Source organism: Rhinopithecus roxellana, chromosome 4, assembly GCF_007565055.1.
Source record: "Rhinopithecus roxellana isolate Shanxi Qingling chromosome 4, ASM756505v1, whole genome shotgun sequence".
NCBI classification, from domain to species: domain Eukaryota; kingdom Metazoa; phylum Chordata; class Mammalia; order Primates; family Cercopithecidae; genus Rhinopithecus; species Rhinopithecus roxellana.
The window spans coordinates 164,962,652-164,978,156 of NC_044552.1; the positions used below are offsets into that span (position 1 = coordinate 164,962,652).

General features: G+C 39.7%; 1 protein-coding gene across 2 annotated transcripts in view; it reads right to left on the bottom strand.

Annotated features, from left to right (window-relative positions):
• The window catches only part of GOPC (golgi associated PDZ and coiled-coil motif containing), a 42,528-nt gene extending 33,752 nt beyond the window's left edge, over positions 1-8,776 (bottom strand). For both annotated transcript variants that reach the window (XM_010353241.2, XM_010353240.2), the window contains exon 1: positions 8,238-8,776. In XM_010353241.2, the coding sequence (XP_010351543.1) occupies positions 8,238-8,522 (285 nt within the window). In that variant the 5' untranslated portion in view covers positions 8,523-8,776. The remainder of the gene's footprint in view (positions 1-8,237) is intronic.
• Between the last annotated feature and the right edge of the window lie 6,729 nt (positions 8,777-15,505).

Below are 15,505 nucleotides of genomic sequence, written 5' to 3' on the forward strand. Positions count from 1 at the left end.
TTCATAAGTGCATACTGGATCAATACTAAACTTCAGCTTCAATGTTGCAAAACAGCCTGTTTAAAAACAGGACAGATTTAAAGCAGCAAAGGGACCAGCATATCACGAGTTCATTATCAATGTGGCTCTAGATCAAAGTTAAAAGTTTCTCTACTGATGGCTATAAACAGTAAATCACTTCAAAGAGATACTAATGGAGCAATTGCTGAGGGGAAAGGAGGATGCAACAGAAGCTGTATTGTGTTGTTACTTTAAAAAAAGGAGTAAAAGGCACAACACTATTTCAAGGCAGAGGTAAGTTTTTTAAAGCATTGGTTCACAACGTTTGTATTCCAACACACCTACTACTGCTACTATTACTATTCCTACTGTAAACCTAAAAGGAAAAGGCTGAGGCACAAAACATACTTTAGTTTACCTGAGCCAAAATGAGGACAGCTATCCAACACATATTTCCCAGATGCCTGGGGAGTGCTCTGGCACCTGAGTTACAAGCAGATTTTAAAGGGAAAAAGGAACAAGGCAGACACAAAGTCGCTTGATAAGAATTCTCACTGGTTTACAATCACTGATTAGTGACTAGCTATTCATTTTTGCACTATAAGGTATGACTTATGGTGTCCAGCATATGGTATTTTATGGCTACTTGGCGTCAGTTACTCTAAATCCTACATAGAAGGTGGCTTCAAGAGATAACTACTTAGGTCAAAAGAGAGTGCCATAACTGCAATTTCATTCCAATGCCTCTCTGGGCCTGACAATGGAAAGGAACTCAGGATTTTTTTGTTTGTTTTTGTTTTTTGTTTTCTTTCAGTAGGTTTCTGGGGAACAGGTGGTGTTTGGTTACATGAATAAGTTATTTAGTGGTGATTTCTGAGATCCTGGTGCATCCATCACCTGAACAGTGTACACTGTATCCAATGTGTAGTCTTTTACGCCTCATCCCCTTCCCACCCTTTACTCCAGATCCCCAAAGTCCATTGTATCATTCATATGTCTTTGCATCCTCCTAGCTTAGCTCCCATGAGTGAGAACATACATTTGGTTTTCCATTCCTGAGTAACTTCACTTAGAATAATGGTCTCCAATCAATTCCACCCACGTTGCTGCAAGTGCCACTATTTCATTCCTTTTTATGGCTGAGTAGTATTCCATGGTGTCTGTATATATATATTTTTTAATCCACTCATTGATTGATGGGCATTTGGGCTGGTTCCCTACTTTTGCAATTGTGAGTTGTGCTGGTATAAACGTGTGTGCAAGTATCTTTTTCGTATAATGACTTCTTTTCCTCTAGGTAAATACCCAGGAGTGGGATTGCTGGATCAAATGGTAGATGTACTTTTAGTTATTTGAGGAATCTCCACACTGTTTTCCACAGTGGCTGTACTAGTTTACATTCCCACCAACAGTGTAAAAATGTTCCCTTTTCATCATATCCGTGCCAATATCTATTATTATTATTATTATTATTATTTTATTACGGCCATTCTTGCAGGAGTAAGGTGGTATTGCATTGTGGTTTTGATTTGCATTCCCCTGATCATTAGTGATGTTGAGCATTTTTTCATGTTTGCTGGCCATTTGTATATCTTCTTTTTTTTGTCTTTTTTTTTTTTTCCTTTTTGTGGAGAACGGGGTCTCGCTGTATTACCCAGGCAGGTCTCGAACTCCTGGGCTCAAGCTATCCTCCCGCCTCTGCCTCCCTGAGAGCTGGGATTACAGGCGTGAGCCACCGCGCCCGGCCTCATTTGTATATCTTCTTTAGAGAATTATCTATTCATGTCCCTAGCCCTCTTTTTGATGGGATTGTTTGTTCTTCCTTGAGTTCCTTGTAGATTCTGGATATTAGTCCTTTGTCGGATATACAGATTGTGAAGATTTTCTCCTACTCTGTGGGTTGTCTGTTTACTCTGATTATGTCTTTTGCTGTGCACAAAGTTTTTGGTTTAATTAAGTCCCATCTATTTATCTTTGTTTTTGTTGTGTTTGCTTTTGGGTTCTTAGTCATGAAGTCTTTGCCTAAGCCAATATCTAAAAGGGTTTTTCCAATGTTATCTTCTAGAATTTTTATGGTTTCAGGCCTTAGATTTAAGTTTTTGATCCATCTTGAGTTTATTTTTGTATATGGTGAGAGGAGGATCCAGTTTCATTTTTCAACATGTGGCTTGCCAATTGTTCCAGCACCACTTGTTGAAAAGGGTTCCTTTCCTCACTTTATGTTTTTGTTTGCTTTGTCAAAGATGAGTTGGCTGTAAGTATTTGGCTTTATGTCTGGGTTCTCTATTCTGTTTCATTTGTCTATGTTTCTGTTTTTATACCAATATCATGCTGTTTTGGTGACTTTGGCCGTATAGTATAGTTTGAAGTCAGGTAATGTTAGGCCTCCAGATTTGTTCTTTTTGCTTAGTCTTGCTTTGGCTATATGGACTCTTTTCAGTTCCATATGAATTTTAGGATTGTTTTTTCTAGTTCTGTGAAGAATGATAGTGGTATTTTGATGGGAATTGCATTGAATTTGTAGATTGCTTTTGGCTGTATGGTCATTTTCACAATATTGATTCTACCTATTCATGAACATGGGATGTGTTTCCATTTGTTTGTGTCACCTATGATTTCTTTCAGGAGTGTTCTATAGTTTTCTTTGTATAGGTCTTTCACCTCCTTGGTTAAATATATTCCAAAGTATTTTAATTTTTTTGCAAGTCTTATAAAAGTGGTTGAGTTCTTGATTTTATTCTCAGTTTGGTCACTGTTGGTATATAGCAGGGCTACTGACTTGTGTACATTAATTTTGTAATGTGAAACTTTGCTGAATTCATTTACCAGTTCTAGGAGCTTTATGTGGATGAGTCTTTAGGGTTTTCTAGGTATACTATCATGTCATCAGCAAACAGCAACAGTCTGACTTCCTCTTTATCCACTTGGATATCCTTTATTTCTTTCTCTTGTCTGATTGCTCTGGCTATGACTTCTAGTACTACACTGAATAGAAGTGGTGGCCGGGTGCGGTGGCTCAAGCCTGTAATCCCAGCACTTTGGGAGGCCGAGACGGGCGGATCACGAGGTCAGGAAATCGAGACCATCCTGGCTAACACGGTGAAACCCCGTCTCTACTAAAAATACAAAAACTAGCCGGGCGAGGTGGCGGGCGCCTGTAGTCCCAGCTACTTGGGAGGCTGAGGCAGGAGAATGGCGTAAACCCAGGAGGCGGAGCTTGCAGTGAGCTGAGATCTGGCCACTGCACTCCAGCCCGGGCGACAGAGCGAGACTCCGCCTCAAAAAAAAAAAAAAAAAAAAAAAGTGGTGAAAGTGGGCACATTCTTCAGATAAAAAGTTTCTTTTCTTTTTTTTTCTTCCACAGTGCTACTACTATTCCAATCAATGCCTGTGATTCCAGCATAGCCATTATCAAGTGGCTCACCACAGCAAAAATTCACAAGCAGGTGGAAACTATGAGAGATGTGAGCAATTTGAAATGCCCCACCTCAAAATATACTGATATTCTCTGCTATTCCATTCTCCTCAGATATGACTCTTCCCAAATATTGCTATGGCAAAAAGCAGTCACATGAATATCATTTATAATTTTAAGATGTAACCTATGTTCTCAAAAAACTAAAAATAGAACATATACACTAGGTATATATGCCCCCTAAAAAGGAAATCAGTATGTTGAACAATATGTGCACTCCCATGTTTATTGTAACACTATTCACAATAGCCAAGATACAGAAGCAACCTATATTTCCACAACAGATGAACAGATTTAACAAAAAAAAAAAAAAGTGGGACCAGGCATGGTGGCTGACACCTGTAATCCCAGCACTTTGGGAGGCCGAGGCGGGTGGATCATGAGGTCAGGAGATGGAGACCATCCTGACTAACACGGTGAAACCCCGTCTCTACTAAAAATACAAAACATTAGCCAGGCGTGGTGGTGAGCGCCTGTAGTCCCAGCTACCCGGGAGGCTAAGGCAGGAGAATGGCGTGAACCCGGGAGGCGAAACTTACAGTGAGCCGAGACAGTGCCACTGCACTCCAGCCTGGGCGACAGAACAAGACTCTGTCTCAAAAAATAAATAAATAATTAATTAAAAAATAAAAATAAAAATAAACTGGTATATGTACACAAAGGACTACTACTCAGCCATAAAAAAGAACGAAATCCTGCATTCAAGACCACATGGATGAGCATGGAGGACATTAAGTAAAATAAGCAAGACACAGAAAGATACATAATGCATGTTCTCACTCAAATGTAGAAGCTAAAAAAATTGATCTATTATGCATGGTGGCCCACATCTGTAATACCAGACTTTGAGAGGTTGAGGCAGGAGGATCTCTTGAGCCCAGGAGTTCAAGACCAGCCTAAGCAACATAGTAAACCCCATCTCTACAAAAGAAAAAATACAAAAATTAGCTGTGTATAGTAGCTCATGCCTGTACTCCTAGCTACTTGGGAAGCTGAAGCAGCAGGATCAACAGAGCTGGGAGTTGGAGGCCACAGTGAGCTATGATCGCACCACTGCACTCCAGACTGGGTAACAGAGTGAGGCCACGTTTCAAGAAAAGAAAAAAAAAGTGGATCTCACAGAAGTAAAGAATAGAACAGTGGTTACTCTAAGTTGGGAAGGGTGAGGCAGGTAGGAATATGTTGGTTAACACAGTGTTCACCAACCTTTTTGGCATCGGGGACTGGTTTTGTGGAAGACAATTTTTCCACAGGACAGCATGGGGAGGGTTTCAACAATAGACATTATACTCTCATAAGAAGCAGGCAACCTGGATACCTCGCATGTGCAGTTCACAACAGGGTTTGTGCTCCTATAAGAATCTATATGAGAATCTAGTGCCAACACTGATTTGACAGGAGCCAGAGCTCAGGCTGTAATGCTCTCTCACCCACTGCTCACCTCCTGCTGTGCAGCCATTTCCTAAGAAGCCAGGGACCAGTACTGGTCCACATCCCAGGGTTGGGGACTCCAAGGTTAACAAAATTAAAGCTAAATAGGAAGAAAAAGTTCTAGTATTCTATAACACTGTAAGATGATTACAGTTAATAATAGCTTAATGTATATTTTCAAACAGCTAGAAGAGCAAGTTTTAAATTGTTTCTAACATGGATAATGTTTGAGGTGATGGACATGCTAATTACCCTAATTTGACCATTATTCATTATGTGTATCCAAATACCACACTGTGCCCCCTAAACAGGTACGATTATTATGTCAAATAAAAACAAAAAAGAATATATAGCCCTAATAGCCTATTCAAGTAAAAAAGTAACCCATGATTTTTTTTTGCAGCAAAATTTAGTATTTTAACAATAAACATAGTGTTTAATGTTAACTACATTACAAATTACCCAAACTGGAGGTGTTTCTTCATTATATAAAAATATTTTATTATAGCAATATGATTTAAGGTATTAACCTCTGAAACCACTGAATGTCACCACATTTGTCATATCAAACCGTAAGTGGTCTCAAATATGTCTTAATGTCCATATAATTAAAACAATAGAACTAATTCAATCCTTTTACTAAAAAGTAAAAAAGAGCAAGAAAATACAGAAATTGTTTCAAGATTTCAAACAATATATGGAGCAACCACTGAAATTCTGTAGATGGTACAGCAGCAAGTCTACTTTGAAAGGCACTGCTGACAGTGAACCTCTTTCCACAGCAATACACAATTGATTCCAAGAAAACGGCAGAAGCTGCTAAATGTGTACAGAGTAACACCAAAGACAAATAAGTCGACCGTAACTCAAAACACACAAACAAACAAACAAAAATCAGTAGGATTTTCCCCTCCCCATTTTCCTAAGATCTTTAAATCAAGTGTTTCAAGCATGTTTATAAAACATGCTCACATTGTGATATGCTAGCATTTCTTATTTTGAGAAATAATGCAACTTCCTAAATCACAACCTAAGAGTCAGAATGTGCGATTTTAATTTCTGAAAAAAGAACATGCATAATTTATTACAATTCTGAATACTCACCTACAATATTTAAAGACAAAAAAATGGAGCACAACCTCCTACTCAGAAAATTATCCTTCCTCCCAATTTCTATTTTTATATCTGACATCAAAAAAAAAAAATCCCTGTTTAAAGTTTCCTTAGGTCATTTTAAAAATAAATAAAATAGTTTCATTTTTAAAAAGTTGTTAATGCCCAGTTGATACTGCAGTTGTAAATGATATGAAATTTCTCATGTGATGTTTTAGTCCACTTTCTGTTGCTTATAACAGAATACCAGGAACTAGGTAATTTATAAAGAAAAGGAATTTATTTCCTACAGTTATGGAGACAGAGAAGTCCAAGGTTGAGGGGCCAGATCTCGAGAAGCTGGGAGCCTTCTTGCTGGCAGGGGATCTGTGCAGAGTATGGAGGCAGCATAGGGTGTCACATGGCAAGGGGGCTGAGCATGCTAACATGCTTACTCAGGTCTCTCTTCCTCTTCTTATAAGCCACCAGTTTTACACTCCTATGATAACTCATTCATCCATTAATCCAATAACAAATCAATCTATGAGTGGATTAATCCATTCATAAGAACTGAGTACTCATGATCCACTCTCCTCTTAAAGGCCCCACATTGGAGATTCCGTACTGTCACATTGGGGATTAAGTTTTCCATACACGAAATTTGGGGGACACATTCAAATTATACCATGTGGCAAAAGCTACTCTTGATCTTTGTTGTTTAAAGCTAGAGAACTAATGACCAGGCACAGCGGCTCATGTCTGTAATCAAAGCACTTTGGGAGGCCGAGGCAGCAGGGTGATCACTTGAGGCCAGGAATTCAAGACCAACCTGAGCAACAAAGCACTCCATCTCTTTTTTTTTAAATACAGTAAGATAAAATAAAATGAAATAAAGTTAAAGTACTATTTCTATAAAACATTAAATGTAATTTCACTATCAGAAAAATAGCTTTCTTGTGGAAATTACTACTAATAAAGAAATCAAGAGATATTTTCATTTACCTACAGTAAGAAGTGATTACCTTCATATTAGCACTTTCTAATCTTTTCAAAAAGGATAGAAGAAATTAACAGTTCTTGCAGTGGAGAAGAGCCACAATTCTTGGATATGTACATCTATGTTAATCAAGGATTAATTATGCCACATACTTCATGGCTAATAGGAGAGAAAGAATGCTGACCACTAGGCAAGGATAGGATGTTTATCTGACATTCATATTGATACAGATACAATGGGCACTCTCAGTGACAACGAGTAATGATTTCTTAGGAAAGCTAATGTTCGAAGAGTTTTGCACATCACTGATTATCCCACTTTTATCTATTATACTTTTTGAAAAGAAAGACCCATTCTCTTAAATTGCCTAGTTAGAAAGTACTCTTTATGCAATAATGTTAATCTATCTTGATTTATAAATATTGTAATAATGCCCTTTTTAAATTTTCTGCACAACGTGATAGTTTTTTGGTTTTTTGAATCACAGCCACTCCACCCTCACCCACACCCAGCATCAGAGATTAAAGCAAATGATGCTTTATACTCTCTCAAAAATAAATCTAGACTTTGGAAAATTACACAGTAATGTACAAGCATATAAAAACTCAGTGTCAGAAGTAATTTCAGTAATTGCAGGGAGCTCTCTGGAGGTATCTGCCTGTAATTTAAGGACCAACTATGGATGTAAACCGAGACAATGATACTATCGTTATGCACCACGAAATTTTCCTAAGAGCTTTGATCAGATTCCCCTAAATAGTTTATGCATGTCTCTGTATGCAATAATAGGCGCTGACCTGAAATAGTTAAAATGAAAATAGTCAGGGCTGTATCTGTCTGAACATATACAAATTCGGTTTAAAAATGTGAAAGTAGATCTGCAAAACTCAATTGTCAAAAGGTGGCCTACGGTATTTTCATGACAGAGGATCTTTGTTAGGTTTGTTAATGTAACATGTAAAAGAGGGGCTAGTGTATGCAATTAGTTTCCTCCTCGAGAGAGATACTAGGAAGGTGGACGACAGTACCCCGGGGAGACTCACGCGTCGGTCTAGGGCCCTTTTTGTCCCCCACCCTCACCTCACTCCTTTCCTTCGCACACACAGACATGCACTTTCCCATCACATTTGGGAGCCCCGGTGGGCAGTTTTCTAGGGTCGTTTCACTGGAGCGTTAAATGGGATCTGACGCCACCGGGCAGCCTGGGGTTGGATGCCATAGCCCCCAGCGCCCACGGCTCACCTCCAGCTTGTGGTTGATTTGAGACACAGACTGGGCTTTGTGGCAAAGCTGTGCAAAGCAGGAGCTCAGGCTGGTCATCTTCTGTCGCCCCTCATAAGTAATGTCCGCCTGGTCTGGATCGATCTCGCCCAGGAGCAGATCCACATCCACAAAAGCCTTGTCGAACTCCTTCTCCAGCACCTCCAGCCACCGGAACATGGACACCCCGCCGGGGGCCCCGGCGGAGCAGGAGGCGCCCCCTGGGCCCCCTCCGGCTGCTGCTGGGCATGGACCGCCCGCCGACATGGCGCCGTCAAGGGCCTCACCCGACTGCTGAAGACCCTCGCCGTCCCACCCGCACGAAGGGAACTGCTGGGACTGAGGGGACCCCCGCGCGCGCGCGCACCTTCCGTCACCTCCCTTCACCTCGCGCCGTTAACGCCAGCAACACAGCCACAGAACCGCAGGAGTAACGAGGCTGAGGATGAGGCGGCAGCGGCGGCGACACACGGAAGATTCGGTCTGTCCCACCTCCCAGCTTGCCCACCCTGCGCATGCGTAGCGAAGAGCTGGGCGGACGCAGCCAGGAGGGACAAAATGGGCGGGGCCAGGATGCGACCTTGGCCTATGAAAGGCCTCAGCTTGGGGCCTGCCTGTCAGCGGCCATATTAACAACTGGCAAACTACGGCTTGAATCCCTGAGAAACGGAGGCGCGTGGTTTCTGCATCCTGGTTGGAAAGGCCCGAGGATGAGAAAGGTGTCCACGTCGCAGAAAGGAAGGATTTCCGCCGGTTTGACTTAACAGTTGGTGGGAGCCATTCCAAAGTCCTCCCAGAAAGTTGCTGCGGTGGCGTCTAGGGTCAGGGAGGGGAGAGCAAGGAAGGGCGGTGTGAGCATGCGCAATAGCCACGTTTTACCTTTTGGATTCCAGTTCCTGGTTAGGATGGAGTGGGTGTGCACACTGGCTGTTCTTGGGAAACCAACCCCAAATTCCAGGTGTGGACTGCCCAACGCTGCGCATTGAAGCGGCTGACCAGATTTTGCGGAATTAATAGAAAACTTTTTGTATGGTGATTAAGAGTCAGGTAGACCTGGTGAACGTTCAGTTGTTACCCTCTGTCACATACTACCTGTGTCACCTTACATGGCTTAGTTAACCTTGAAACCAAGTTTCCAAATTTTACTTAACTCAGTTGTAAGATAAACTCTTAGCGTCACTTCTTGGCACATGGTATTCCTCTTAATACGCCATAGGTCACACATTTCAAAAGCAACTACAGTAATGCTTCGCTTAAGATGGGGATATGTTCTTAGGAATGTGTCCTTAGGTTAATCATCCCTTAGGGAACATCCTAGAGTGTATTTAAACACAAACCTAGATAGTATAGCCTACTACACACCTAGGCTGTATGATGTAGCCTGTTGCTCTTAGGCTGTAAACCTGTACAGTATGTTGCCATTCTGAATACGGTAGGCAATTATAATACAGTGGTAACTATTTGTGTATTTAAACTTACCTAAACATAGAAAAGGTACAGTAAAAACATGGCATATACTCTTATAGGGTCACCATAGTTTATATGATCCATTCATGGCTGAAGCCTTGTTATTTGGCACATTTGAAAACGTACAGTGTTCCCACACGTGACATTTCAGAAAATCAAAATTGTGAATTCATATATTTACAAATATATTGAATGCAGATCTCTGTTGCGACACTGAAGACACAAAAATGAATGAGACATGACCTTTACTCAAGCTAAGACAGGCTAATGAGGCTACTAACTCTCAACTATAACTTTAACTTGAATTTTTCGGTGCCTTTAAAAGTATTCAGCAACTCCTCCCTTTACATTCTGCCTAATTCCAGTGCAAGGGTAGACAATCCTAGAAAGGGAAAGAGAAACCTATGTGATTAGAGTAGGCTGGTGGAAACTCCTGCATTACCTAGAAACATGTTTAGATGAATGCAGTCTGCTGTAATCTGTTCTTGGGACAGACCCTTCCAGTTAATCACCACCCAAAGCCTGCACTGTGTGCCCTTTGCCGATGCAAGGCCACTGAGGAGCAAGAAATCACAATTTTAGTTTTGCAGTCTTTGTACTATAGGGCAGACTGGTTAGCATGAAGCTATAAAGTCCTTTGGCTTGAGCAAACTTAGCTAATCAAAATGGATCATGAGATCCTGACCTTAGACTTAAGTAGGGACCTTCACACAGGTTTTAGTACACAATAAATAATGTAAAACTAAAATTTGCATCTTTCCCCATTCCGTTCCAAAATTAGATTTATTTTCATCTACAATATTAGCAAAAACATCATTGCTACAACTATCAAGCTCCCAGCCACTTTATCTACACATAATACAGTTAGCAATGCATTTTCAGGAGCTCGAAGTAAATAATTTAAAATTAGCAGGGCAGGGGGAGAATACATTGAACCACAATTATAATAGCTTTCAATTATTGGGTCCTTACTATGTGTTAGGCATTATGCTATTTTCTTTACTTCTCTGATCCTTACAAAATCCTGTGAGGTAGGTATGACCACGTCTTTTATTGTTGTTGTTGTTGTTGAGAAAGGATCTTGCTCCGTCGCCCATGCTACAGTGCAGTGGCACGATCACAGCTCACTGCAGCCTCACTTTGTTGACTAGGCTGGTCTGGAACTCCTGGACTCAAGTAATCCTCCTACCTAGGCCTCCAAAAGTGTTGGGATTACAGGTGAGAGCCACCACACCCAGTAATCACTTTTTAACAGATGAAGTCACAGACAGTTTAAGTGTCTTGGTAAGGTCACAAAGCTAGAAAGTGACTGAGGTAGTATATCCATCTAAGTGTCTTTTTCTCCTAAGTTGTTGCTGTTAACCATGGAATACAGAAGAATGAAGGAATCTATTTCTTCTTGCATAAGTTAGCAGTATAATAAACTAACAAGTCAGTTCCAAAAGTTCTTTTTAATTTCTTCCTAGTTAGAAACCATATACAAATCTATTAACATATAAGAAATATTACCAAAAAATTGTAGTAACTCATTTTCTGTTACTTGTAACTCTAATTTATATGAACCACACTTGAGTATAAATTTCATTTCTTTAAAAAAATCAACTTCCACCTACATTGTGTGGGTGCAGCTGAGCGACATTTTAAGTGTTTATATGTTTCCAGTGCTCTAATGGTTTGTGGGTACCCCCATTTTCAAGATTGCAGAACCCAGCTTCATATCTATTACAACTTTTACAACTTCAACAAGTCATAGACTCATCTATGTCTCAGACAAGTTTCATGTCATGTTGTCCCTTCTCATTACCATAGTATGGAGACATAATCTTTTGCCCACCTTGATTGAGGTTATGCAAATCTGCAAGTCACAGCAGAACATGAATGTGAAAAGGAGGGCTTATCATCAGGGCTTAATGTTCAAGTGCTGCCATCTGTTGTCGGTGTACTCTATCTACACTTACTGCCTTATCCTTACCTACTCTGGAATTTGAGATTGTATGTAATGTCAATACTTGAGCGATTTGTTTTTCCACAGATATTAAAGTCTTGATACTTCTATTTGCAGTTGGATAGGCAGAAGCTTCCAATCACTGTTTTATGAATCATGCTTATGTGATTTTTAAAAAACATAACTTAAATGTGACACTCTTGTTTTAGGAACTTATCCCTACAGAGTTTTGTCACAAGGCGTTACTAAGAATAAACTGGGTGGAGACTGAGGAAGTTGGGGAAAGAGAGATGATGCTAAGGATTTGATAGGTACTGGTAATTAACTGTGGGGTCAGTGTATAGTTTAAATATTTATGGAGCATCATTGATTGCAAGGGCACTGTAATAAAAGGGTGTATAAGACCCACCTTGGACTAGAGAGGGAGATTATCACTTATTGAACTCTGCTGTGTTCCAGGCCCTGTACTAAACTTCACATGTTTCATTTAGTTTCCAGTAACCCTACCAAGAGAAAGGGTTAAGTATGCGCTGTTGGTGGCTATAACAAGTTGTATGTATGGTGAATGAAGAAAGTAAAAATCCACTAGCATTTTACTTAATCAATGTAGGAAAGTCTTGGAGTGTTGTATTCATACATATTATTTATATTTATTAAATTTATTATTCATATTTACTAACAGTTTTGAAATTTTCAGATACATATGCTAAAGAAGTAAGTTTAGGAATCCAAAGGGATTTATTAGCCTTATTCCCCTGATTATTTCTCTTGTATAAACAAAGGGATCTGGGTGTGGTGGTGTGTACCTGTAGTCTTAGCTACTTGAGAGGCTGAGGTGGGAGGATTTCTTGAATCTAAGAGTTTGAGACCCTCCTGGGCAACATAATGAGATCATGTCTCAAAAACAAACAAAAAACAGGACAACTGTTTGCTCTCTTGTTTTTTAAACTTGAGAATTTTGGTGCAGTGATTTAGAATTAGCTCAGATACCTCCTCTTCCAGGAAGCCTTCCTTCTTTCTCCTCATAGGATGCTATGGGCTCCATCCCCAATTAGCTTCCTGAAAATATCTTTTACAGCGTTTATCATATTATATTGAAGTTTGTTAGACTGTGAGTTCCTTGGCAACAATAACTGTGTCTTACTTATCTTTGTATCCCAGGTCCTAACGCAGGACCTAGAATGTGGTAGGAATGCTGTAACTATTTGTGGGATAACTTCAATAATTAAGGCATTCGAGCATTCTACCTAGGAAACTCTAACCGTCACTTCACTTTTCAAGAAATACTTGTGATACATGCTAGAGAGCATAGCTAAATATTAATCTATTTTTATATTGCCTCAGAGATTAGGATATCTATAAATTACGTATTAGTCTTTCTTTTTTGAAACCTAAAGTTTTATTTTACAATGATCTGGCTTATTTGACTAATAAATACATTATAATTTAGGCTTCAAGGATTCTTTTGCTTATTCCATTGTCAAAATTTACTAGATATTACATTTTGTATAGTATATTCAACCTAAAACCAAAACATAACAAGTTTTAAAAAAACCCTTGTTATTATATTTTTATTTCCTTACACTATCAAAGCTGGACTATAACTGCTTTTCCCCTTTTCCCCGATGTACATTCTTCATCTACCACTTCCCACAGCTCCAGGGTTGCTTCAGCCTTGTCTGAAACCACCATTTATCAACAGTAGTATCAGAGTTTCCTACTCATTTTTTCTTCTTCTTTCATCCCCTGTCAAGTCACTGTTTATTTCTCAAGTGTCAGACTTTATGGATCAAACATACACTTTCCCTCATCACCCTCTGTTATTTTTTTTTTATTTTTTATTTTTATTTATTTATTTTTTTTTTATTATACTTTAAGTTCTAGGGTACATGTGCATAACGTGCAGGTTTGTTACATATGTATACTTATGCCATGTTGGTGTGCTGCACCCATCAACTCGTCAGCACCCATCAATTCATCATTTATATCTTGTATAACTCCCCAATGCAATCCCTCCCTCCTCCCCCCTCCCCCCTCCCCATGATAGACCCCAGTGTGTGATGTTCCCCTTCCCGAGTCCAAGTGATCTCATTGTTCAGTTCCCACCTATGAGTGAGAACATGCGGTGTTTGGTTTTCTCTTCTTGTGATAGTTTGCTAAGAATGATGGTTTCCAGCTGCATCCATGTCCCTACAAAGGACGCAAACTCATCCTTTTTTATGGCTGCATAGTATTCCATGGTGTATATGTGCCACATTTTCTTAATCCAGTCTGTCACAGATGGACATTTGGGTTGATTCCAAGTCTTTGCTATTGTGAATAGTGCCGCAATAAACATACGTGTACATGTGTCTTTGTAGTAGACTAATTTATAATCCTTTGGGTATATACCCAGTAGTGGGATGGCTGGGTCATATGGTACATCTAGTTCTAGATCCTTGAGGAATTGCCATACTGTTTTCCATAATGGTTGAACTAGTTTACAATCCCACCAACAGTGTAAAAGTGTTCCTATTTCTCCACATCCTCTCCAACACCTGTTGTTTCCTGACTTCTTAATGATTGCCATTCTAACTGGTGTGAGATGGCATCTCATTGTGGTTTTGATTTGCATTTCTCTGATGGCCAGTGATGATGAGCATTTTTTCATGTGTCTGTTGGCTGTATGAATATCTTCTTTTGAGAAATGTCTGTTCATATCCTTTGCCCACTTTTTGATGGGGTTGTTTGTTTTTTTCTTGTATATTTGTTTGAGTTCTTTGTAGATTCTGGATATTAGCCCTTTGTCAGATGAGTAGGTTGCAAAAATTTTCTCCCATTCTGTAGGTTGCCTGTTCACTCTGATGGTAGTTTCTTTTGCTGTGCAAAAGCTCTTTAGTTTAATTAGATCCCATTTGTCAATTTTGGCTTTTGCTGCTGTTGCTTTTGGTGTTTTAGACATGAAGTCCTTGCCCATGCCTATGTCCTGAATGGTACTACCTAGATTTTCTTCTAGGGTTTTTATGGTATTAGGTCTAACATTTAAGTCTCTAATCCATCTTGAATTAATCTTCGTATAAGGGGTAAGGAAAGGATCCAGTTTCAGCTTTCTACTTATGGCTAGCCAATTTTCCCAGCACCATTTATTAAATAGGGAATCCTTTCCCCATTTCTTGTTTCTCTCAGGTTTGTCAAAGATCAGATGGCTGTAGATGTGCGGTATTATTTCTGAGGACTCTGTTCTGTTCCATTGGTCTATATCTCTGTTTTGGTACCAGTACCATGCTGTTTTGGTTACTGTAGCCTTGTAGTATAGTTTGAAGTCAGGTAGCGTGACGCCTCCAGCTTTGTCCTTTTGACTTAGGATTGTCTTGGCAATGCGGGCTCTTTTTTGGTTCCATATGAACTTTAAAGCAGTTTTTTCCAATTCTGTGAAGAAAGTCATTGGTAGCTTGATGGGGATGGCATTGAATCTATAAATAACCTTGGGGAGTATGGCCATTTTCACGATATTGATTCTTCCTATCCATGAGCATGGTATGTTCTTCCATTTGTTTGTGTCCTCTTTGATTTCACTGAGCAGTGGTTTGTAGTTCTCCTTGAAGAGGTCCTTTACATCCCTTGTAAGCTGGATTCCTAGGTATTTTATTCTCTTTGAAGCAATTGTGAATGGAAGTTCATTCCTGATTTGGCTCTCTGCTTGTCTGTTGCTGGTGTATAAGAATGCTTGTGATTTTTGCACATTAATTTTGTATCCTGAGACTTTGCTGAAGTTGCTTATCAGCTTAAGGAGATTTTGGGCTGAGACGATGGGGTTTTCTAAATATACAATCATGTCATCTGCAAACAGGGACAATTT